Source organism: Thamnophis elegans, chromosome Z, assembly GCF_009769535.1.
Source record: "Thamnophis elegans isolate rThaEle1 chromosome Z, rThaEle1.pri, whole genome shotgun sequence".
Lineage (NCBI taxonomy): Eukaryota > Metazoa > Chordata > Lepidosauria > Squamata > Colubridae > Thamnophis > Thamnophis elegans.
The window spans coordinates 3066831-3089864 of NC_045558.1; the positions used below are offsets into that span (position 1 = coordinate 3066831).

The window sequence follows — 23034 nt, forward strand, 5'->3', positions numbered from 1 at the left end:
TCCATCCCACTCACCTACTCATCCATCTGTCCGTCCGTCCGTCCATCCATCCATCCATCCACCCATCCATCCACCCATCCATCCATCCATCCATCCATCCATCCATCCATCCATCCACCCATCTATCCATTCATCTATTTACTCATCCATTTTCCACCCACCCAACAATCAATTCACCCACTCACCCACCCAACCATCCATCCCACTCACCTACTCATCCATTCGTCTGTCCATCCATCCATCCATCCATCCATCCATCCGCCCACCCATCTATCCATTTATCTATTTACTCATCCATCTTTCCACCCACCAACTCACCTTTCCATCCACCCATCCATCCATCCGCCCGCCTGCCCGCCCATCCACCCGTCTATCCATCCATCTGTCTTTATTTCTCCAGCCCAGTTCTGCAAGTTCTCAGTTCAGTGCCCAACCCACCTGGTTCTCATCATTTACGGCTGCCAGATAGTTCATGGTGCTTTGCATCTCATCGCTGGAGATGTTCCTGCAGAAGAAGTCCTTGATCAGGCTGAAGAGGGACGTTTGCACTGTCCGGAGGTCATCGGTGGCAATGGGCTTCTCCTTGTAGGTTCTGAGGAGGAGGAGAAGCCGGAAAAGGGTTATAATGGAGGAAGGAGGAAAAGGAGCAAAGGGACCTGTTAGAGAAGAAGACACCTTGTCCACTCACCCATAATAGGTCCGGATGGCGTCTAGGATGTACTGTACTCCATATTTCTTCCGTATCCTTTGTTTGTGATCCTTAATTATGTTGGACAGATATTGGATGTGTCCTACCAAACCGAGAGAGGCAAGGTGAGAAAGAAGGTAGCCCATACCTGCCCATCCTATTCTCAAGGCAGGGGTCCTCCATATAGTGTCATGGGTTTTCACCTACATCTCGCTTGAGATATCATGGAAATGGGGCAACTTGACCAAAGAAAAGACGTCATTGACCCTTCAGAAGAATTTCAACCCATGGAAAGACTCTGTGATGCTCCACAGGTAAAGAAAAGGGTCTTCTCATTATCTTGAAGGACCCAACTCCTCTCCAAGGATGATGGGTCTTTCCATCTAGACCATCTTGTCCTTACCCAGCCGGACGGCAAAGTCGCTGTTGGTCCAGATGCGGAAGTCAAAGAGGAGGGCTTGGTAGAGGAGATGAAGCAAGAGGTTGTGTCCTTCTGAGGCTACCGTCTCCATCAGAATCTGGGAGGCCATGAGGACGTTCATGTCCATCATCTGGCTGGGGACCTGCCGAATGTGGAAAGAAGATCTACATGAAGATTGTGTCCTCCATATCTGACCATGAACCCTGTCCAAGAGCAAAGTTCCAGTGGCTTCTTCCCATCATCCACCTAAATTCCTTCTGCTCTTCCAAACCCAACCCTGTGTGATTTCACACCAAGGAACTGATGCTCAGGATTACAACACCCATTATTCCCGCTGAAGTTGAAGAGGAATTGGGGCCCCGCACATCATTCTGGGAGAGGACAAGGTGTCCTGTTCGATCAGGAGTCAAGAGACTCTTCAACCTTCACAAAGGGGTTAGTTCAGGGGTGAAATCCAGCAGGTTCTGGAGAACCAGTAGCGGAAATTTTGAGTAGTTTGGAGAACCGGTAGTGGAAATTTTAATAGTTCAGAGAACCGGTAGCGGAAATTTTAAGTAGTTCGGAGAATGGGTAGCAGAAATTTTGAGTAGTTAAGAGAACTGGTAGCGGAAATATTGAGCAGTTTGGAGAACCGGTAGCAGAAATTTTGAGTAGTTCAGAGAACGGGTAGTGGAAATTTTGAGTAGTTCAGAGAACGGGTAGTGGAAATTTTGAGTAGTTCAGAGAATGGGTAGTGGAAATTTTGAATAGTTAAGAGAACCAGTAGCGGAAATTTTGAGTAGTTTGGAGAACCAGTAGTGGAAATTTTGAATAGTTCAGAGAACCGATAGCAAAAATTTTGAGTAGTTTGGAGAACTGGTAGTGGAAATTTTGTATAGTTAAGAGAACCGGTAGCGGAAATTTTGAGTAGTTTGGAGAACCAGTAGTGGAAATTTTGAGTAGTTTGGAGAACCAGTAGCGGAAATTTTGAGTAGTTCAGAGAACCAGTAGCAGAAATTTTGAGTAGTTTGGAGAACCAGTAGTGGAAATTTTGAATAGTTAAGAGAACCGGTAGCGGAAATTTTGAGTAGTTCAGAAAATGGGTAGCGGAAATTTTGAGTAGTTTGGAGAACCGGCAAATGCCACTTCTGGAGTATCCAAAATGGAGATTTTGCAGTATCCTTCCCTTGCTACACCCACCAAGCCACACTCTCAGAACCGGTAGTAAAAAAATGTGAATTTCATCACTGGGTTAGTTGGTAGATCTTTGAAAAGGGGAATTTGAGACCCATTTCACTCAATGGGTTTCAAATAATGGAGAAAGACTGGAAAATGTTATAGAAATAGATTAGATTTTTATGAAGAGAAGGAATGCAAATGAAGCCTGATGGTCACAATCATGTGTGCAACTACGAAGGTTGTGACACTTATTAAAAAAAGGGAAGGAGTTTTGATTAACTGGTTGGGGGGCCACCATATTGAATTTTTGACAATGGACAATTTCTGTTTTTGGGAAACAGAAACAAATGGTGTATCACTACAAACTCCTTGACTTACAACTGTTTTTTTTAGCAGCCGCTATGACGATTCTGAAAAAAGTAACTTATGACTGGTTCCTCGCACTTGTGACCATTGCAGTGTCCCTGTGGTCACATGATCGTGATTTGGGTGCTTGACGACTAGCAGGTATTTATGATGGCTGCAGCATCATGGGTTCCCACGATCACCATTTGCAACCAGCTGGCTTTCAACAAGCCACGACACTGGGGAAGCCAGCAGAAGTCGCAAGTTGCAATTACACGATGTTTTGATTACTAACGGCAACGAAAGAATGTTGTGAAATTGGACACGGCCAAGGGAGGCCTTGCTTAATGACCTTGCCACCTAAAACGGATATTCGGGTCCCCATTATGGCCATAAATCAAGAACTACCTGTATTTAGTTCATCAGGGGTAGCCCCTAGCTGGATTTGGCTGAGTTTGGAAGCTAAACAAGGAACACAACATTGTTAGCAAGGGACAGGAGACCACTAGATCTAGAGCTACAATGGGAGGTTGGGAAGAAGATTACATTGAACTACTGTTGACCAGGAAGCAACGTGGTCATGTTTGGGCTATAAAACAAACGAGAATAGAAACACAGATCAAAATGTTGGAAATGTTAGATGAGAACATCCCTCTATGGATGTGTTTATGGATGCTCACCTTCTGTAGCAAGGCTCCAATAATGGCCGGACCATGACATTGGACCAAACTCTCTTGATTGACTTGGTGACCACACAGGAAGTTCTTTACCAGTAGTAAAAAAGCAGCCACTCCATTCTTCTCCAGCCTGCCCTCTAAAATTGGAAAAGCCAACAATGGAAATCACCTTCACACCATCTCGTGCACCATCTAAAACAGGGACTTTTAAGGTGGGTGGACTTCAACTCCCAGGATTCCCTTATCTGTATCGTCCCGCTCCCCCCAAATTGGCAGGTTTTTTTTTGTCACCTGAAGATTTCCCCAAGGGAATGTGTAAGCCTTGAGCGCTCCTTGAAGACGTCAACTCTGGCCCAACCAGATCGTTAATCTCCTGGATCTCTTTGCTTTCTTCCTTTTGAGACGCTACTTGATCCAGCAGAGGGAGGAGAGCTCCCATCCCGCCAACACAGTTGATGACATCCTACGCAGAACCCAAAGCAAAGCTTTATGACTTGGGAACCATCACACGGTGGACCTCAGAAGACCCCAAAGAGGTCTTCTAAGGGGGTGGTGGTGGTGGTAGCAGAACTTCCGTGGAGACCTGACATGGTCCTACACACAAGCTAACAGTCCCTGCGAGAGAAGCTGGGACAATTCCACCCAAAAAGACGTGAGTATGGATTCCCACCTACCTTAACATCCCAGTTCACCACTTGATGCCCCGTCAACCTCCCGTCCAGGTTATGGTTTGGAGACAGGTCCAAACAGATGTTGCTTTTACAGGCCTAGAGAACCACCGAAGGAGAGGGGAAAAAAAGGTAAAGACTAGCTCTGAGGATGAGCAAACTTGGTCCTGTCATCAGGCTAGGTCCTCCTTGCAGAATAATCTGACCAAAGGGTGTGAAGAAATTTGGACTTGACCTTACCTGGGGCGTGTAGTACAAAAGTAATTTGCTACTCAGTTCCCCAAAGTCTCCCTCGGGCTTAAACGGTGATGCGATGTTTGGTCCTGTGGAAAGAAAAAGAGGAAGGAAGACGTGGTGCCCTCAAACTCAGAGTGCAATAGGAGCAGGTCCTCCTCAAAAGGACCATCGCTTGAAGTTCTGGGTGACCGTCCTCCATCAAGACATGTCCCATCCTTATCTCCTGCTCTCCTCCTTACTCTTGTTCTGCCCTGCTTGGGCCACCAGTGTCCCCACCCCAAACATCTGCCTATCCTTCAAGTCTCCTTGGGTGAAATGGTCAACGCACACGGTTCCTTCCAGAGCCCCTACCTGCCAAGAAGAAGGCCTTCACCTGAGCAGGCTGGAGTGCCTCGTAGAAGATAGCGACTGACCCCAAGTGGCCCTCCAAAGAGGTGGGCATCCCCCACTCGGTGTCCTGGGTCCCCGCAATCATGGTGGAAACTATGCTTTCCCGGGGTGGGATGGGGGTCCAGGTGTGAGAAGCCAGAGACGCTGGGAAGGACTGCGAGCGGTTCAGGAAAGGATGCGTCGGGAACTCCAGATCCGGCGAGTGAGATGGGGGCGAGTAGATGGTGGACGTGGTGGTAGTCCGATGGCCAGCAGAACCAATGCAGCAAGAGGTGAACGCCTGGCCAGGAAGAGGGGAAAATAGCAATAGCAGTTACACTTATATACCGCTTCATAGGGCTTTCAGCCCTCTCTAAGTGGTTTACAGAGTCATCATATTGCCCCCACAGTCCGGGTCCTCATTTCACCCACCTCGGAAGGATGGGAGGCTGAGTCAACCTTGAGCCAGTGAGATTTGAACCGCTGAATTGCAGTTAGCACGGGCAAACCAGAAGTTTGGGAACGTACTTCAGTTTGCTCGTAGGGTCGTTTTTTGCCCTCCGGAGCCTTCAGGGAAGCCTCCTGAAGGCCCCTGAAGGCTCCAGAGGGCTAAAACCGGCCCTACGAGCAAACCGGAAGTATGTCCCCGAACTTCCAGTTTGCCCGTAGGATGGGTTTTTCGTGCTCCGGAGGCTTCAGGGAAGCTCCTGAAGTCTCAGGAGGGGCCTCCGGGGGGCGGGGGAGGATGTTTTTGCCCTTCCTGGGCTCCTATAAAGCTTCTAGAACAGTGTTTCTCAACCTTGGCAACTTGAAGATGTCCGGACTTCAACTCCCAGAATTCCCCAGCCAGCATTCGCTGGCTGGGGAATTCTGGGAGTTGAAGTCCAGACATCTTCAAGTTGCTAAGGTTGAGAAACACTGCTCTAGAACCTGGGGAGGGAGAAAAAAATCATGCAAAAAATGGGGGAGAACGTTGGTTGTGCGCATAGCATTATGGGTGTGGCTCGCCCCCACACGCCCCCCTCTGTGTTCCCCCCGCTTTTGGCATGCGAGCCACAAAAGGTTCGCCATCACTGCACTAGAACTTCAACACCTGTAATCAGGAGTGGGATTCAGCCAGTTCGGACTGGTTCGGGCCAACTGGTAGCTACAACGATCAGCTGGGGAGCACACCGGTTCGCTGTGACGATAAATTGAATCTGTTCACCCACCCCTGCTCTTTATTTACCTATACCCTCCCAGCTAATTCGCGTGGCAGAACGGATTGCCACTTCTCAGTTGTGTTCCTACCCCAGAAGTAACGTGGAATGTACAGGAGGGTTGCTGTCGGTTTTACAACCGGTTCGCAACCCGCTCGCGCATGGACCCAACACACACTGCACGCGCTGTTCAATGTCAATTGTCCTTCACGCATGCGCAGAACAATTTACAGTGACTGCACGCGCAGTCACTAAAAACCAAAATGGTGGCGGCCCAGTGGCGGTGAGGGAACCAGTTCGGGAGCCTGGCAGGCCTGGGTTGCTGCCGGTTCTGCGACTCAGGCCTGAATTCCACTATCGGTTCGGCCGAACCGGGCTGAACCTGGAGCAACCCACCTTTGGTGGAAAAGCAAGTTTTCTTATAACTGTGAAGGTGCGCGGAGCGAAGCACACAATCGCCACAAAGCATGCGATCACCGAAACGGTTGTTAAACTGGCAGAATCCGTCTGAGGTGATCGTGCAAAGTTGCGTAAGCCGTAGAACAACTCGCCGCAGGACAATTCACCGCAGGACAATTCAACAAATGCAAAACCTAGCTTAATTTTGGCAGAACCATGGCCGATAATAATAAAATAAAGCCAATCCCAGAAATACAAGAGTTACAATAATTTTGTCGAAAATGAAAATAATAAAAGTAACTGAAAGAAATGAATAATACAGCATTAGATTGTCCTGCGGCGAGTTGAACGCAATGAATTGGTCGTGGCTAGTTGTCCTCGATAACGGGTATCAATCTCAAGGCCCGGAGGCCGGATCCAGCCCGCGGGGTGCTTAGATGTGACTCATGGGGCTGCCTGGAAGTAGTGAAGGACCAGCCCGTGGTGCTTCTGCCAGCAAAAACAGAGCTCCATTTTCACTGGCAGACGGTTGCAGGAGGCCATCGCAGCTGAAAATGGAGTTCGGGAGCCCGTTTCTTGCTGGCAGAGCCCTTGGGTCACCGCCAGCGCCCCGACACAAGTGACTTCGAGCTGGCTACCCCCAACCTGGCCACCCCCACTCCACCCCCCACCCCCGAGGTCAAACACAACCCTGATGTGGCCCTCAATGAAATCAAGTTTGACACCCCTGTCCTAGATCCCTTCGAAGGAACAAATGTGATTTTCCTCTTAGATCACATTCGTTCCGGTGAGTTGTCCTAGATCCCTTTGAAGGAACGAATCTGATCCACCTTGCTGATGGATGGATATCACCGGCTTTTCTAAAGTGGCCACCAGTAGTACTGGTTTAAACCATCCTCTGGCTGTCCGCGTCCTCCGTGGTGGCGCAGCGGTTAGAGTGAAGGATACTGCAGGATATTTCTGCTGACTGCCGGCTGCCTGCAATTTGGCAGTTCGAATCTCACCTGGCTGCCGGTTGAGTCAGCCTCCCATCCTTCGGTAAAATGAGGACCCTGATTTTTGGGGGCAAGAGGCTGACTCTGTAAACCATTTAGACAGCGCTGTAGAAGCATTGTGAAGGGGTATATAAGTCTTAAGTGCGATTGCTAAGTGCTATTGCTCCTGGGTGCGATTTTTACAGATCCATAAAATTGTACGGTGTGACCCGAGGACAACATACCTCACCGAGGGACGGGAAACGTAGCTGGGCCATTTTCTTGAGCTGGCCATCTACGAAAATGTTCACCAGATTCTGACTGAACAGCCGGCGGCCCACAATGTGGACGACGTCAACGCAATGCTGGCAACGAAAGGAAGCAAAACGTTAAGTGGTTTCACTCCAACGGAACAGCGACATTTCTGAAGCGGTGGATAAGGGACGGAAAGGCGATGAAAAGCGTTGAGAGAAAACTTTTATAAGATGTTTTATAGATGGCATTTAGATCCTAAAAAAGTTTAAGTTTTATTTTATTTATATGCCGCCTTATTCCCTAAAGGGACTCAGGGCGGCGAACAACTCAAACGGGAAGGGGAACATACAAATACAAAACAGACATTTAAAATGACCAACAACCACACCTGTCGAGAGGGGAAGGGAGCTCATCAACCCCAGGCCTGCCGACACAGCCAGGTTTTAACGGCTTTTCAGAAAGCCGGGAGAGAGGTGAGGGTCCGAATCTCCACGGGGAGTTCGTTCCAAAGGGCCGGAGCTGCCACAGAGAAGGCCCTCCCCCGGGTAGTAGCCAGATGGCATTGGCTGGTGGATGGAACCCGGAGGAGGCCGGCCCTGTGCGATCTAATGGGTCTTTGGGAGGTAATTGGCAGCAGGTGGTCTCTCAAAAAACAGGCCTCTATGTATCCAAATTTACAACCTAAATGCTGGAGATGTGATTGCGCTGATGCTACATACTACCATATATGGTGGAATTGTAAAAAGGTTAAAGCATTTTGGATAAAAACATGGTGGATTATGCAAAATGTTCTTTAAAAAAGGATAAAGTTTACCCCTCAGTTATTTTTGTTAGGTGTAATTACTGATTGTACAGTTGTAGAGACTAACTTGATTTTGCATTTAATAACGGCAGCAAGACTCTCGGTGGCCCAATACTGGAAGAAGGAAAATTTGCCTACTATTCAAGAATGGACATTAAAAGTAACAGAGATGCAGAGATGGCTAAAATATCAGCATATCTCAAGGACCATTCCAATGAGAGATATAAACTGGAGTGGAGAAGATGGATTGACTATACTCAAAATAAATATGGGACTAAGAAATTCCAGATAGTTTTTGACTGAAGAAACAAGGAATGATATAATCTGTTTAGAGTTAGCCTAGCAAAGAGGAGTTAAAGCGCAAATGAAAGATGAGACTAACTTTTTTTTTAAAGTTTATCTTAGAATATCATTGTTAAAGATTTATACCCTGTATTGGTTCTGGGAAGTCGAGGGGGGGGAGGTTGGGGGGGAGGGAAGGGGGAGGGAAGTAAATATTTGTAAAAGTTTTTTTTCCCCAAAATTTTTAATTAAAAAAAAAAAAGCGTCAGGGACAAAACGCGGGTCGATTCGGAAAACTATCAGCCAAGCGGATATTTTTCAAGAGATACAATCTCCAAGCGGTGTCTTATTACAGGTAGGCCTCGATTTACGACCGCAACGGGGACTTGAATTTGCACTGTTAAACAAAGGAGGTTGTTAAGTGAGCCGTGTCTGATTTTACGACTTTTTGTTGTTAAAGAAAACTCACTCTCGGTGACCCAGGGCGTCTTGTTTTCCTTAACAACCAAAGTCTCCCGCCCCGCACAAAATAATACCCCAAATTTGTAGCTTAGTAAGCATCCAGATGAGCCTCCTTGGTGCAATCTTGGTCAATCCCCATCTAATTGTTGTCCAAAATCACCAGGGGGGATCCGGCTCAGCTACAAATGCGCAGCACTGGCGGCGTGGGGCACCTTGGGGGACCCCCAGATTTTGTTACCGCACACCCCAAACCTGCCCCCCCCGCCGCCTGTGGCTCACCCAGGCTGCGTCGTTGAAGGGAATCTCTGGCAGAGCCACCGTCATGTACTCCTTCTTGGTGCAAACAGCCACCACCAACATGCCCTCCGTGGTGAAGAAGGCTTCGAAGCCAGTCCCGCTGGCCGTGAAGAAGCTGTGTGGGATGGGAAGGAAGCTGATCTTGGCTGCAGGTGTTTAGATTCACCTGAGCAGGTAGAGAAGTCTTGTCCCTGTGGCGAATAGGCTCTCTCCAAACAGAACAGAGAAACCTGCTTGCCTTTTCAATCATCATTAATTATGTTAGTTTAGGGTTCTGTTTCTGGCTCTGACAAACTTTAGGGAAGCCGGATTTCAACTCCCAGAATGCCCCAGACTGCCATGCTGGATGAAGAATTCTGAGATTTGTCCACCTACTCAAAGCATCCTGGTTGGAGGATTCTGGGAGTGGAAGCCCTCCCCTATTAAAGCATAGCTGACTGGGGGATTCTGGGAGTGGAAGTCCTCTCCTCTTAAAGCATAGCTGGCTGGGGGATTCTGGGAGTGGAAGTCCTCCCCTATTAAAGCATAGCTGACTGGGGGATTCTGGGAGTGGAAGTCCTCCCCTCTTAAAGCTGGATGGGGGATTCTGGGAGTGGAAGTCCTCCCCTCTTAAAGCATAGCTGACAGGGGGATTCTGGGAGTGGAAGTCCTCCCCTCTTAAAGCATAGCTGACAGGGGGATTCTGGGAGTGGAAGTCCTCCCCTCTTAAAGCATTGCTGGCTGGGGGATTCTGGGAGTGGAAGCTCACCCCTCTTAAAGCATAGCTGGATGGGGGATTCTGGGAGTGGAAGTCCTCCCCTCTTAAACCATAGCTGGCTGGGGGATTCTGGGAGTGGAAGTCCTCCCCTCTTAAAGCATCCTGGCTGGGGGATTCTGGGAGTGGAAGCTCACCCCTCTTAAAGCATAGCTGGATGGGGGATTCTGGGGAGTGGAAGTCCTCCCCTCTTAAAGCATTGCTGGCTGGGGGATTCTGGGAGTGGAAGCTCACCCCTCTTAAAGCATAGCTGGATGGGGGATTCTGGGAGTGGAAGTCCTCCCCTCTTAAACCATAGCTGGCTGGGGGATTCTGGGAGTGGAAGTCCTCCCCTCTTAAAGCATTGCTGGCTGGGGGATTCTGGGAGTGGAAGCTCACCCCTCTTAAAGCATAGCTGGATGGGGGATTCTGGGGAGTGGAAGTCCTCCCCTCTTAAAGCATAGCTGGCTGGGGGATTCTGGGAGTGGAAGTCCTCCCCTCTTAAAGCATCCTGGCTGGGGGATTCTGGGAGTGGAAGTCCCCCCCTCTTTAAGCATAGCTGACTGGTGGATTCTGGAAGTTGGAATCCTCCCCTCTTAAAGTACCAAAGTGGAGAAACACCGCTCTCTGGCCCAGGCGTCAGCTTGACCCAATGATCTCTGGCTTCCAACGCTCTCCATAACCCAGAGGTTGGGTTCCCTGATCCCTTTCGGAGCATGAAAGACGGGTGTCATGTCACAGTTCCAGGCACTCCCACCTGTACAGTTGTTTCCGCTTCAGCCGGCCTGTTTCCTCCGGAGCCTCCTTGGTGTCTTCGGCCAGGAGACACAGCCAGGCGTGGAAGGCGAAGCCGCCCCCGGGCCACTTTTGGATGGTGGGCACCATGATCCCCGCCATGCTGGGCATCAGGTCGAAATACTGCAGTGCCCGCTCGGGTCCCTCCTTCCGCGCCATCCCCGAAAGAGCTCGCACGACTTGCACGGTGTATGGGTGGCAACCTGCCCCATTCTCGGTCCGCAGGAGTTTCAGCAACTGCCGTAATTCACCCGGACGGATCGAGAGGCCGCCGAGCGCTTGAAGCAAGTCGACCAGATTCTCGGTGCATTTGCGGTCGAGATTCTGCTGCGCGGCGCTCAGCACGTCCAACAGGTACCCCACCATGCCCGCCCGGACGCAGGTGGTGCGGCTCTGGAGAGAAGCTTTGCAGATTTTCTTCAGCCACTCGGAAAGGAAGATCTGGAGATCCCGGGAGGTGAGCTCGGGGATCCACTGGGTCAGGATCAGTAGTGGCTGCTCGTTGTGGATGAGGCGCGGAGGGGTGGCGGTGTGGTCCCCTTCGACAGCCTGGGGAAAGGGTCACAGGTCTGACGGTGAGTTACGGCTAATTCTAACTCTAATGCTCATTCGACTCTGATTTTAATTCAGTTCTAATTCTAGTTCAATAATTCTAATTAAGTTCTAATTCCAATTTTTATTCTGGTTGAATCCTCATCCTAATCTTAATTCTAATTCAATAGTTCTAACTGAATTTGAATTCTAATTCTAACTGAATTTGATTAATTTTAATTCTAATTCAATTTTAATTCTAATTCAATTTTAATTCTAATTCAATTTTAATTCTGATTCTCATTTAATTGTAATCAATAATTCTAATTTGATTCTAATTCCAATCCATTTTAATGCTAATTCAATTCTAATTCCAATACTAAACATAGTTCTAATTTAATAATTCTAATTCTAATGCAATTGTAATTCTGATTCAATTTTAATTCTAATTCAATTTTAATTCTGATTCTCATTTAACTGTAATTCAATAATTCTAATTTGATTCTAATTCCAATCCATTTTAATGCTAATTCAATTCTAATTCCAATACTAAACATAGTTCTAATTTAATAATTCTAATTCTAATGCAATTGTAATTCTGATTCAATTTTAATTCTAATTCAATTTTAATTCTGATTCTCATTTAACTGTAATTCAATAATTCTAATTTGATTCTAATTCCAATCCATTTTAATGCTAATTCAATTCTAATTCCAATGCTAAACATAGTTCTAATAATTCTAATTCTAATGCAATTGTAATTCTGATTCAATTTTAATTCTAATTCAATTTTAATTCTGATTCTCATTTAATTGTAATTCAATAATTCTAATTTGATTCTAATTCCAATCCATTTTAATGCCTTCAATTCTAATTCCAATGCTAAACATAGTTCTAATTTAATAATTCTAATTCTAATGCAATTGTAATTCTGATCCTTTAAATTCAATTCTAGTCCCATTTCTTATTTAATTCTGATTCTAACTCAATTCCATCCCTAATTCTGTCCAATTCTAATTCCATTCAATTTTGGCCTTGGAAAAAGGCAAAGTGGGATAGGAGGAAAGGAGGCCATATGGAAATCCTAAAGCAATAAATAGGCTACCCTGGGAAGGTGAGTTAAGCCGTTTGCAAAAAAAAGGGGGGGAAACAAGCATCAGCAAACCATTTTTGGACTCTGGAGTGGGGCCCAAAAAATCCTCTTCAGTTTTGGAGAACCAGATGTAAAAAGGGCGAACTTTGTAAAAACGAAGAAGAAGAGCGACATTCTTTTGCGGCCCCCTTACCATGTTGAGTAGCTCCTGGAGCAACCTCTTGGTGGGCTGACTCTGGCTCTTCAGGACCTCGTAGAGGTGGGAGTAGCCAATCCTCTCTTTGAAGACCTCCTGCAGAAGACAACCAATGGCCAACGTTGGCCAGATCAGGCCAGACCATGGTGGGTTCCTTTGCAAACTCTCTCTCTCTCTCTCTCTCCGTTCCTCCCTCCTTCCATCCAATCATCTATCTGTCTGTGTCTGTCTGCCTGCTCATTTGTCCCCCCACACCCACCCACCCCCCAGAGGTGGGTTCCTATCGGTTCGCACCAGTTCGGTAGAACCGGTTCGTCAAATCTACCGAACCGGTTAGAAGAGGTTCCACCAGTGGACCCGGAAAGCAGGCCACACACCTACAGAAGAGGTCCCAAAAATTTTTGAAACCCACCACTGACACACACGGAGAGAGACTCACACACAGACTCACACAGAGAGAGAAAGAGAAGGAAAGGAAGAAAGAAAGAAATGAAAAAAGAAAAAGAGAAAGAAAAAGTGAGAGAGAGATGAAAGAAAAAAAGAAAAAAGGGAGAGAGACAAAAGGAAGGAGAGAGAGAGAGAGAGAGAGAGAACATGGCCAGCAAGCCACTCCCACCAGGTCACATGGCTGGCAAGCCACTCCCACAAAGGAGGCCACACCCACAGAGTAGGTTCGAAAAATTTTTGAAACCCACCACTGCCACCCACCCACCCACCCACCCAATCATCCATCTATTTGTGTCTGTCTGTCTGTCCGCCCACTTGTCCACCCACCCATCCATCCATTCATCAATCCATCCATCCATCTGCCTGCCTTTCTCTCTCTCTCTTAACATATCCATCATCAAGCCATTCATCCGATCGTCCTTCTCGTCATGCATCCCTCCATCTCTCCATCCATCATCCTGCCTTTCTCTCTGAGCTGGGTGGTTTTCTTGCAGACCTTTCCTGACCCAACTAGATAACACCATCAGGGTTAGAAGGGAGGAGGAGATATGTGCAAAGGAGGAGGAGGAGGAGGAGGAGGAGGAGGAGTGTCTTTGGTGGTTTCTGAGTTTGTTGGCTTTCTTTTCAATGCTTCATGACCCAACTAGGGAACATCATCAGTGCTAGAAAGAAGGGTGGGCTATTCTCCATTTATAAGCAGTCCCTTCTAGGCCTGCTGATGATGTTCCCTAGTTGGGTCAAAAAATGTCTGCAAGAAACCCGCCAAGCTCGGAGAACACCAAGGACACCACCAAGTCAGTTCTCTTGGCCTGCAAGCCGGTTTTCCTTGTTTCAAAGTTTTCAAAGTTTAATAACACTTGTACGCCACCCAATCCCGTAGGACTCCGGGCCGCTCACTATACAAATAAATCAAAAGGCATAGAAAAATGGAGGATAGGTGTAACATGGGTGTATCTAGGTACACCCGATATCGCTCGCTCTTCGCTTCCTGTTCCCCCATTTCGCTTTGGGGGGGAAGACACAACAGAGATGGCCAACTTGCATGGCTATCGCCATTCTGGGCTATTCAGACATGACGTGTGTGTGTTTGTGTTGTGTGTCTGGCCTCTTACCTTAGCAGAGGGAGAGGTAGCCATGATGGAGGTCAGGACCCCGATGGCGTGAATCGGAATGGCGTCCGAACTGTTGTCAAAAACCTGGGGGGGGGGGGGAGAAGAAGAGGAAAAGGGTCTCATCACCTCAAAACAGCAAACATTCTCATAGGTGGGCCAACATCTCGAGAACTTCCAGTGGGGGTTCAGAAGAAGCAGGGGACTGTGAGTTCAAGTCCTGCGGTAGCTGTCAGCTTCTGCTTTGCTACTGCTTCGGCTGCCATGAAACGGGAGGGGGGGGGCGTGTATGTGGGAGGGTTTTAATTGATGTGCTGGAGGTCTGCTGCAGGAATGTTCTAGGATGTTCCAGTCGTTGGGGTCTACGCATGCGTACGTGTTTCCCGCCTGCATCAACGGCCTTCACATTCCATCTTGGCCTGTCTTTTTGAAGTTATCTCACACCTGACATTTGAAGGACTTATGATTGGACTGGAGCTTTGATCCTAAGGGGGGGGAACGGGTTTTCCTATATATCAATTGCTTTCGCGCCATATTATTCAGATCTTGCTTCACTACTGCTCGCTTACCATTTATAATTAGTAAAAGTACTTTGGATTTCCAACCCATGGAGTCTCTTGGTCTTCTTTCCTAATTATGGAATGGAGTGGGGCGTGACAAGAAGCAAGATCTGAATAATATCCCTTTCCAGGAGATTTACGTCTACCGAGAAGGGACATAATGTCTTCTCCGACCAGAGAAGAGGAAGGCGCCGTTGGAGGGACGGATTCCAGTGAACTGGGACCTCCCGACCTTTCTTTACACCAGCCCAGCCCGTCTGACCGACCTCTGCACGAAGATTTATGTCAACTACAAATTTCCAATCAGCCTGAGCCTTCCCCCCTACCCCGTTGGTCAACTTCAGTGGGGCAAAGAGAAATAGAGACAAGCTGGAATGCTGGACTCACCCAGAGACCGCCTCAACAAACTTCGCTGGAGCCAGGGGCCGTGAGGAAACCTCAGGCGGGTGAATTCCCTGACTATTGGAGCCAAAGAGGCGATGAAGCTGAATGGAGAAATTATCAACACCAGGGCCCCGTGAGAAAACCACAGCGGAGTGAGTTACCTGATTATTGGGGTCAAACATTTTTGGAGGACAGGAGGGGGGAGGAGGAAAGAGACTGGAGAAGTTGGCAACGTCACCCACGCCAGGATTCTCCCCCACCCCTCCCTCGGCCTGTCTCACCCCCTGCGGCTCGAGGTTTTGCTGATCAAAGGGGACCTCCCCCCCAGGCCCCCCCCCCGACGACATCGGATGGCTAAAATTCCTCCCTTGCCTGTGCGTTTTAATGGTGCTTCAGCCACCCTTCCCTCCTTTCTTATGCAAGTCTTTAACTACATGGAAATATATGGGCGGGACTTTGAATCTGACACTTTAAGGGTCAGAATGGTTCTTTTATCCTTGGACGGTGAAGCGGCTACGTGGTCAACTGCTTTGCATATGTCTGGTTCTCCCCTCTTGGGGAATTTCAACCGTTTTATGGCGGCTTTCCGCCAACGTTTTGATGACCCGTTAACTGAGAAGCGGAACAAATTAAAGTTTTTAACCTTTGACCAAGACGATAGACCAGTCGCCCAATACATCCAGGAATTTCAATGTCTGTCTCAGTACATGAGAGGCTGGGGGGAGGATGCACTTCTGGACAGATTTGCTGAAGGCTTAAACGCTGACATTTATCAACAATGTGTCAATCGTAACCTGCCGAGGCGTTTAATCACTTGGTTTGAACATGCTGCTGACGCGGAGCTTGACTTAATTCGTCTGCGTTATGCCACTGAAGAAAGAAGGAAGCGAAAAGAAAGAGCTGCCAAGTCCCTCCCCCCTCCTACTACTCAAGCGCTTTTCAGACGCCGAGGCGACGCGAGGGAGCCCCCTTCTGGCTCCTCCAGACCTTTAACATGTTTTCGCTGTGGGAAGCTTGGGCATACCGCCCCCCTCTGTCGGGCGAAATCACCCCTCTCTGCCCAACCCCCTCCCAGACGTGAGGAGAAACCTGCCAGAGGCTCTGAAAAGAAAAAGAAGGAAACGGCTTTCGCTGGGGAAACCAACCCCCCTCCTCTTCCCCAACCTTTGACGGATGACGCGGATGCTAACTCCTCTTCTTCTGATGACTCAGATGACGACACTTCACCTCACTGGGTGAGTTCAAACAAGGGACCCCTTCTACTCCCTATTGAATTAAAAGTTCCTCCTGAGGGGACACCTGCCACCCTCCTAGCATTACTGGATTCCGGCTGTTCCCGGTCCATGATCAACCCAGCCATGGTTGAGAAATTAGGACTCAAATTGCGCACTTTGAAAACCCCTATTGTTTTTTGCCAGATAGACGGATCGGTTGCGGTGGGGGGGGCCGCCCATTTTTTTACTGAGCCTTTGGAAATGAAAATGGGTACCCACACTGAATTAATCTCTTTTGTGGTCGCACCTGGCATGGACAGACCACTTATTTTGGGCATCCCGTGGCTCCGGAAGTGGAACCCTCACATAAATTGGCGGACAGGCCGCTTGCGTATTCGCTCCAAAGTTCCTCCAGTGGGGGAGGGCTCTCCAAACCAACCTGACGTCACTAACGTTCCTGAAGTAGCCGCTAGGGGGCAGGAGAGGATTGCAGGAGAGGAGAAAATTCCGAAGGAATATTTGGATCTTAAGGAAGTCTTCAGCGAGCAATCTTCGGACATTCTGCCCCCCCACAGGCCTACTGATTGCTCCATCGACATTTTGCCCGGGGTCAAACTCCCAAAACCCCGCATTTACTCCATGTCACCCAGGGAAATGGAGGAGATGCGTTCTTTCATTGACAAAAATTTGAAACGTGGTTTCATTGAACCGGCCCGACCCAAGGTGGCGGCCCCTGTGCTGTTTCGTGAGAAGAAAGATGGGTCTCTTCGTTTATGTTGTGACTTTAGGAACCTTAACGCCATATGTTCTCAAAACCTCTACCCACTCCCATTGATGAAGGACTTATTGGCGCAACTGGGGAAGGGCCGCATCTTCACAAAATTGGACCTGCGTGAAGCGTACTATAGGGTTCGCATTAAGGAGGGGGACGAATGGAAGACCGCCTTTAACTGCCCTCTTGGTTGTTTCCAGTTCCGGGTCATGCCTTTTGGCCTACAGGGGGCTCCTGCTGTATTCATGCAGTTTATTAATGAGATCCTACACGATCATCTCTATAAGGGCGTTATCGTATATCTGGACGATATCCTCATTTATACCCGCTCTCACGACCACCACGTCAATCTAGTGCGCACTGTTTTGAAAAAACTCCGTGCAGCCAACTTGTATGCCAAATTGTCTAAGTGTGAGTTTCACCAAACTACTATTGACTATCTGGGCTACCGTATCTCCCCTCATGGAGTTGAAATGGACCCTGAGAAGGTAAAGGCCGTCACTGAATGGGACGCTCCCAAAACTCGTAAACAACTGCAACAATTTTTGGGTTTCGCTAATTTCTACCGTCAATTTATTCCCTCTTTTGCCGACATTGCTCTCCCTATTACTAATTTGCTCAAAACTAAAGGCGACCCAAAACCTAAACCCAGTAAGCCTTTGGACTGGACCATGGAATGCCAGGCGGCGTTCGAAAAACTTAAACGCCTTTTTGCCGCTGAACCAGTTCTTAAACATCCTGACCTCAACCAACCCTTCGTTGTCCGAGCTGATGCCAGTGATGTCGCCGTTGGGGCTGTTCTGCTACAAGCCAATGACCAGGGTACCTTACAGCCTTGCGCGTACACCTCACGTAAACTCACTGACACGGAACGACGCTGGGCGGTCTGGGAGAAAGAGGCGTTTGCAGTTCGTTGGGCCCTCGCTACTTGGCGCCACTTCCTTGAAGGCTCTAAACACCCTTTTGAGGTGTGGACTGACCACAAAAATTTGGAGGCGTTGCGCACGCCTCGCCGTCTCTCCCCAAAGCAGATGCGTTGGGCCCAATATTTTAACCGTTTCAATTTCACTCTAAAGTATATCCCGGGTGGAAAGAATTTCATGGCCGATGCTTTGTCCCGGTTACCTCAGTATAATTGTTCCAAGCTAAGTATCGTCCAACCGCTCTTGGCGGCTCCGGTGCTCACACGTCACCAGACCAAGGCCCAAAAGGACGTACCTCACGACCTGCTTTCTGACCTCAAAGCAGCTCTCCCGCAGGACGACTGGTTCCTGAACCATCGGGACGAATGCACCATGAGAGACGATCTACCGTGGATTGGAGCTAAATTATACATCCCCGCTTCCTTACGTCTTGTGGTCCTTCGTCGCGCTCATGACTCCAGGATGGCGGGTCATTTTGGATTCGTGAAAACTTTGCACCTCGTGAAGAGACAATTCTGGTGGCCCTCTTTAAAAAAGGACATTGAACTTTATGTCTCCAGTTGCCCGGTTTGCGCTACCGCCAAAAAACCTCCGGGGAAACCACACGGCCTTCTACAGTCCGTCGCCCGCCCCATTGCCCCGTGGAAGGAAATTTCTATGGACTTTATTGTGGACCTTCCCGAGAGCCAGGGGCACACGGTTATCTGGGTGGTTACTGATTTGTTCTCCAAGCAAGTTCACTTCGTGCCGTGCCACAAGATTCCTTCCGCCAAGGCCTTGGCTAAGCTCTTCCTTTCCCACATATACCGCTTGCATGGCGTTCCCGACCGTATTATCTCCGATCGTGGGGTCCAATTCACGTCCAAGTTTTGGAAGGAGTTCCTCACGCGTATTGGCTCCGCCCAGGGCCTTAGCTCCGCCTACCATCCTCAGACTAATGGCGGCTGTGAACGTACTAATTCCGTCCTTGAACAATATTTACGTTGTTTCATCAATTATCAACAGGACGATTGGGTGGACTTGTTACCACACGCTGAAGTGGCCTATAACAATTCGGTTCACTCCAGCACTGGGTTCACCCCTTTCAGGGTCGTTTATGGCCATGATTTTGTTCCTATCCCCGAACTGCCTACGGCCCAGCCTCAGGTTCCTTCCGTGGCGGACTGGAGTGAACGTCTCAGTCGCCTTTGGCCCCTCACTCGTTCCACCTTGGACGCCGCCCACAAGGCTCATAAGAAGCAGGCTGATAGGAAACGCTCTCAGCCTTATGAGTACCACGTTGGTGATTTAGTGTATTTGTCCACGAAATTCTTGCATACCACTCAAAAGTCTAAGAAATTGGGTCCCAAGTATGTTGGCCCTTTCCCGATTTTGAAAGTTATCAATCCTGTTTCGGTTCGTTTGCAATTGCCCAAACATCTTAACCGCATCCATCCGGTATTCCATATCAACCTCATCAAGCCAGTTCGGGTATCTGACCTGCGCCCCGCAGATGACCCTCCGCCTGCTCCGTTGCTTGTTGATGGGGAACGTCATTTTGAAGTCCGGGACATTCTGGATTCCCGCAAGCACCGCAATCGCATCCAATACCTTGTGGCTTGGAAACATTTTCCCCCCTCCCACACGGAATGGGTTGATAAGTCCCACGTTCGTGCTCCCCGCTTGCTTCGGAAATTTTATGCTGCTTATCCCGACAAACCTTGACTTCTCTCCCCTCCCTTTTTCATTTGTTTTGTTATTTGTCTGTTTTGTTTGTGTTTTCTTCCAGGCCTGACAGCCTTTTTCCGGGGGACGGCCGGATGTCAGCTTCTGCTTTGCTGTTGCTTCAGCTGCCATGAAACGGGGAGGGGGGGGCGTGTATGTGGGAGGGATTTAATTGATGTGCTGGAGGAATGTTCTAGGATGTACCAGTCGGTGGGATTACGCATGCGTACGTGTTTCCCGCCTGCATCAACGGCCTACACATTCCATCTTCGGCCTGTCGTTTTGAAGTTATCTCACACCTGACATTTGAAGGACTTATGATTGGACTGGAGCTTTGATCCTAAGGGGGGGGAACGGGTTTTCCTATATATCAATTGCTTTCGCGCCATATTATTCAGATCTTGCTTCACTACTGCTCGCTTACCATTTATAATTAGTAAAAGTACTTTGGATTTCCAACCCATGGAGTCTCTTGGTCTTCTTTCCTAATTATGGAATGGAGTGGGGCGTGACAATCATGAAAAACCAGCTGGATGACCTTGGTCCAGTCACTGTCTCTGAGCCCAGACTACCTCACAGGGTTGTTGTTTTAGATCAGGGGGTGTCCTAACTTGGGAACTTTTAAGACCTTAACTCCACAGGTCTTAAAGTTCACAAGTTGGGACGTTCCTGTTTTAGATAAAACCGGAGGAGGAGAAAGGTGTGTTAGATGCGTTTCATCGCCTTGAATTATTTGCAATTATAATGAAGGCGGGACGCAAATAAAATAAACAATAGAATAAAATAAACCTGGAAGAGGAGAGATAGAGGTGGAGAATACAGGCAGTCCTCGACTTACGACAGCTTGACCATTCGAAATTAGAACGGCACGGACAAAAAAGGACTTAACGATCATTCTTCACACTTACGACCGTTACAGTGTCCCCCCCATGGTCACGTGATCAGAATTCAGACGCTTGGCAACCCACTCCTAATTACGACGGTTACACGATCCCCTTTTGCGACAAGGGGAAGTCAATGGGGAAGCCGGATTCGCTTAACGACCGTGTTCCCAACTTAGGAAACTGCGGTGATTCCGTTTTAGCAACTTTGGCGAGGAAGGTCGTACAGCGGGGCAAAATTCACATCACAACTCTCTTGTTTAGCCACATAAATTTTTGGGGCTCAATGGTGGTCGTATGTCGAGGACTACCTGAATTTTTTTTCAAAAAAGCACCCAGACATTTTTTTTTTTAAACTTCATGCTTTCCGTCAAAAAATCAAGTCAGAAATTTGAGTTGGAAATGTTTAACCGAGAGAGACAAAGCACCAGAAAACCCACAACTTTGCAGCCCATCACACAAACACCAGTTTCTCAAGGGAGCCAAGCCATTAAATCTCTGCAAAAAATTAAATTAAGCTGCATGGAACACCAAAATGAACCATAAAAGAAGATTAAAAACAGCAGAAGAACGTCCCTATTAATAGGTCCAGCTACAAGTGAAGTCCTCGGCTTACAACCGTTGGTTTTGCAGTGGTTCAAAAATGCAACACCCCCTTTTTTTAAAAAAAAGTGACACGATCTGTCCTCACACTTACGACCGTCGCAGCATTGCCACTGTGACGAGATCAAAATTTGAGGCTCAGCAAGCTGGCGTGTACTTATATTGGTCGCGACATCCCTGCTGTCGGAAAATTCAGACGCTGGGAAACTGATTCATATTTATGACCATTGTAGGGTCCCGGGGTCACGTGATCCCTTTTTGTGACCTTTCTGACAAGCAAGGTCAAGGGGGGAAGCCAGATTCACGTAAGAACCTTGTTCTTAACTTAACAACTGCAACGATTTGCTTAACGACCGCGGCGAGGAAGGTTGCAAAATAAGGCACCACTGATTTAACAGCCGGTTTGCTTAGGAATAGTAAAATCCTGGTTGTTGAGCTGGTCAACCGTCTGAATAACTTAACAATGACAAGGATTTGCTTAACGACCGTGGTAAGAAAGGTCACAAAACTCACTTAGCAACCGTCTCATTTAGCAACGGAGATTTTGAGCTCCATTGTGGTCGTAAGCCGAGGATGTCCAAATGTCCTGCAGAGGCTGAAAACTAGGAAAACCTGTCAAGATGTGAAGCTCAGATACCCCCCCCCCCCACTTTCCTTTCCCGACGGAAGGATGGTTAATTGCTTTTTCCCCCCTCCACAGACAAGCTCCCGGTCAGTTTCACACAGATGTTGCCTAGATGTTTTCTTTCTTTTTAGCCAACCAACTTTCAAAAGCCTTCCTCAGTTTCCCTGGCTACTAAAACCGGCAGGAGCAAAGGAATTCTGTTTGTTTAATGTGTCACATGCAGATCCCAGCCAGCTTGGGAAATATTTGAGGCTTTAATTCAGATAACCATGGTTTCCCACAAGGGAACAACATGCAACCCATCCATGCTTTTTCTTCCCATTTATTGGGGGGGCCTGGAGTCTCTGCAAAAGCGACTTTTAGGAAGAGGCGAAAGAACCGCAAAGATCCTGGCTTGTCCTCAGCAATTGCAGGAAGTCCCCAACTTCCAACAGTTCACTTAGCGACCGTTTAAAGCTACAACGGCATTGTTAAAAAAAAACACACCTGATGACCGTTTTTTCACACTTATGACTATTGCAGCATCCCCATGGTCAGAGGATCAAAATTTAGATGCTTGGCAACTGACTCATATTTATGATGGTCCTGGGGGTCAATTGGTCCCATTTTGCGACCTTTTGACCAGGAAAGTCAATAGGGAAGCCAGATTCACTTAACAAATGGGTTACTAGCGTGATAACCTTTTGTGCTTCCCTTAACAACTGTGGCAGGAAGTGTTGTAAAGTGGGGCAAAACTCACTTTTAAAAATGCCTGGCGTAACCACAGAGGTTTTGGGCCTCCCTTGTGGTTGTAACTCGAGGACTGCCTGTGTGCTGTTTACCGACCGACTCCTTTCCTCTGAAATATGAGTGCCGGGACGAACAAAAAGTGGTTTTCAATCCAGAGAGGGGAAATTTTGAATTTCTCGGCAGAGCAAAAGAGTGCAAACCGTGGTTTGTTTTAAGACTAAACTTTTTTGACTGCAATTCCAAACATTTGCAAACTTCCAGATCCAGGAAGGATGCAACTCTCTGCCTCCGTTGCTTGCAAGACTCCAAAACCATCATCCCCTGCTTTGAAATTGACGGTATATAGGGGGTCTCAAATGCTGCAAATTTCTTCCTCCTTGTTATAAGGAGCAGTGCAGGGACTCCCAATGAATGAAAGTTATTAAAAGGGAGAAGCGTCTGCAGGTGATCCGACTCTTAAAATAATAATAATAATAATGATGATGATGATGATGATGATGAT

General features: G+C 48.0%; 1 protein-coding gene across 1 annotated transcript in view; it reads right to left on the reverse strand.

Annotated features, from left to right (window-relative positions):
- Positions 1–23034, reverse strand: part of NBEAL2 (neurobeachin like 2) — a gene marked incomplete at its 5' end in the record, with an annotated part of 107129 nt that overhangs the window by 68932 nt on the left and 15163 nt on the right. The window contains 13 exon segments of the mRNA XM_032234884.1: positions 439–592; positions 689–791; positions 1092–1251; positions 3293–3426; positions 3581–3752; positions 3964–4056; positions 4198–4280; positions 4546–4864; positions 7381–7500; positions 9216–9348; positions 10724–11310; positions 12579–12677; positions 14141–14224. Coding sequence (XP_032090775.1) covers positions 439–592; positions 689–791; positions 1092–1251; positions 3293–3426; positions 3581–3752; positions 3964–4056; positions 4198–4280; positions 4546–4864; positions 7381–7500; positions 9216–9348; positions 10724–11310; positions 12579–12677; positions 14141–14224 — 2241 coding nt within the window.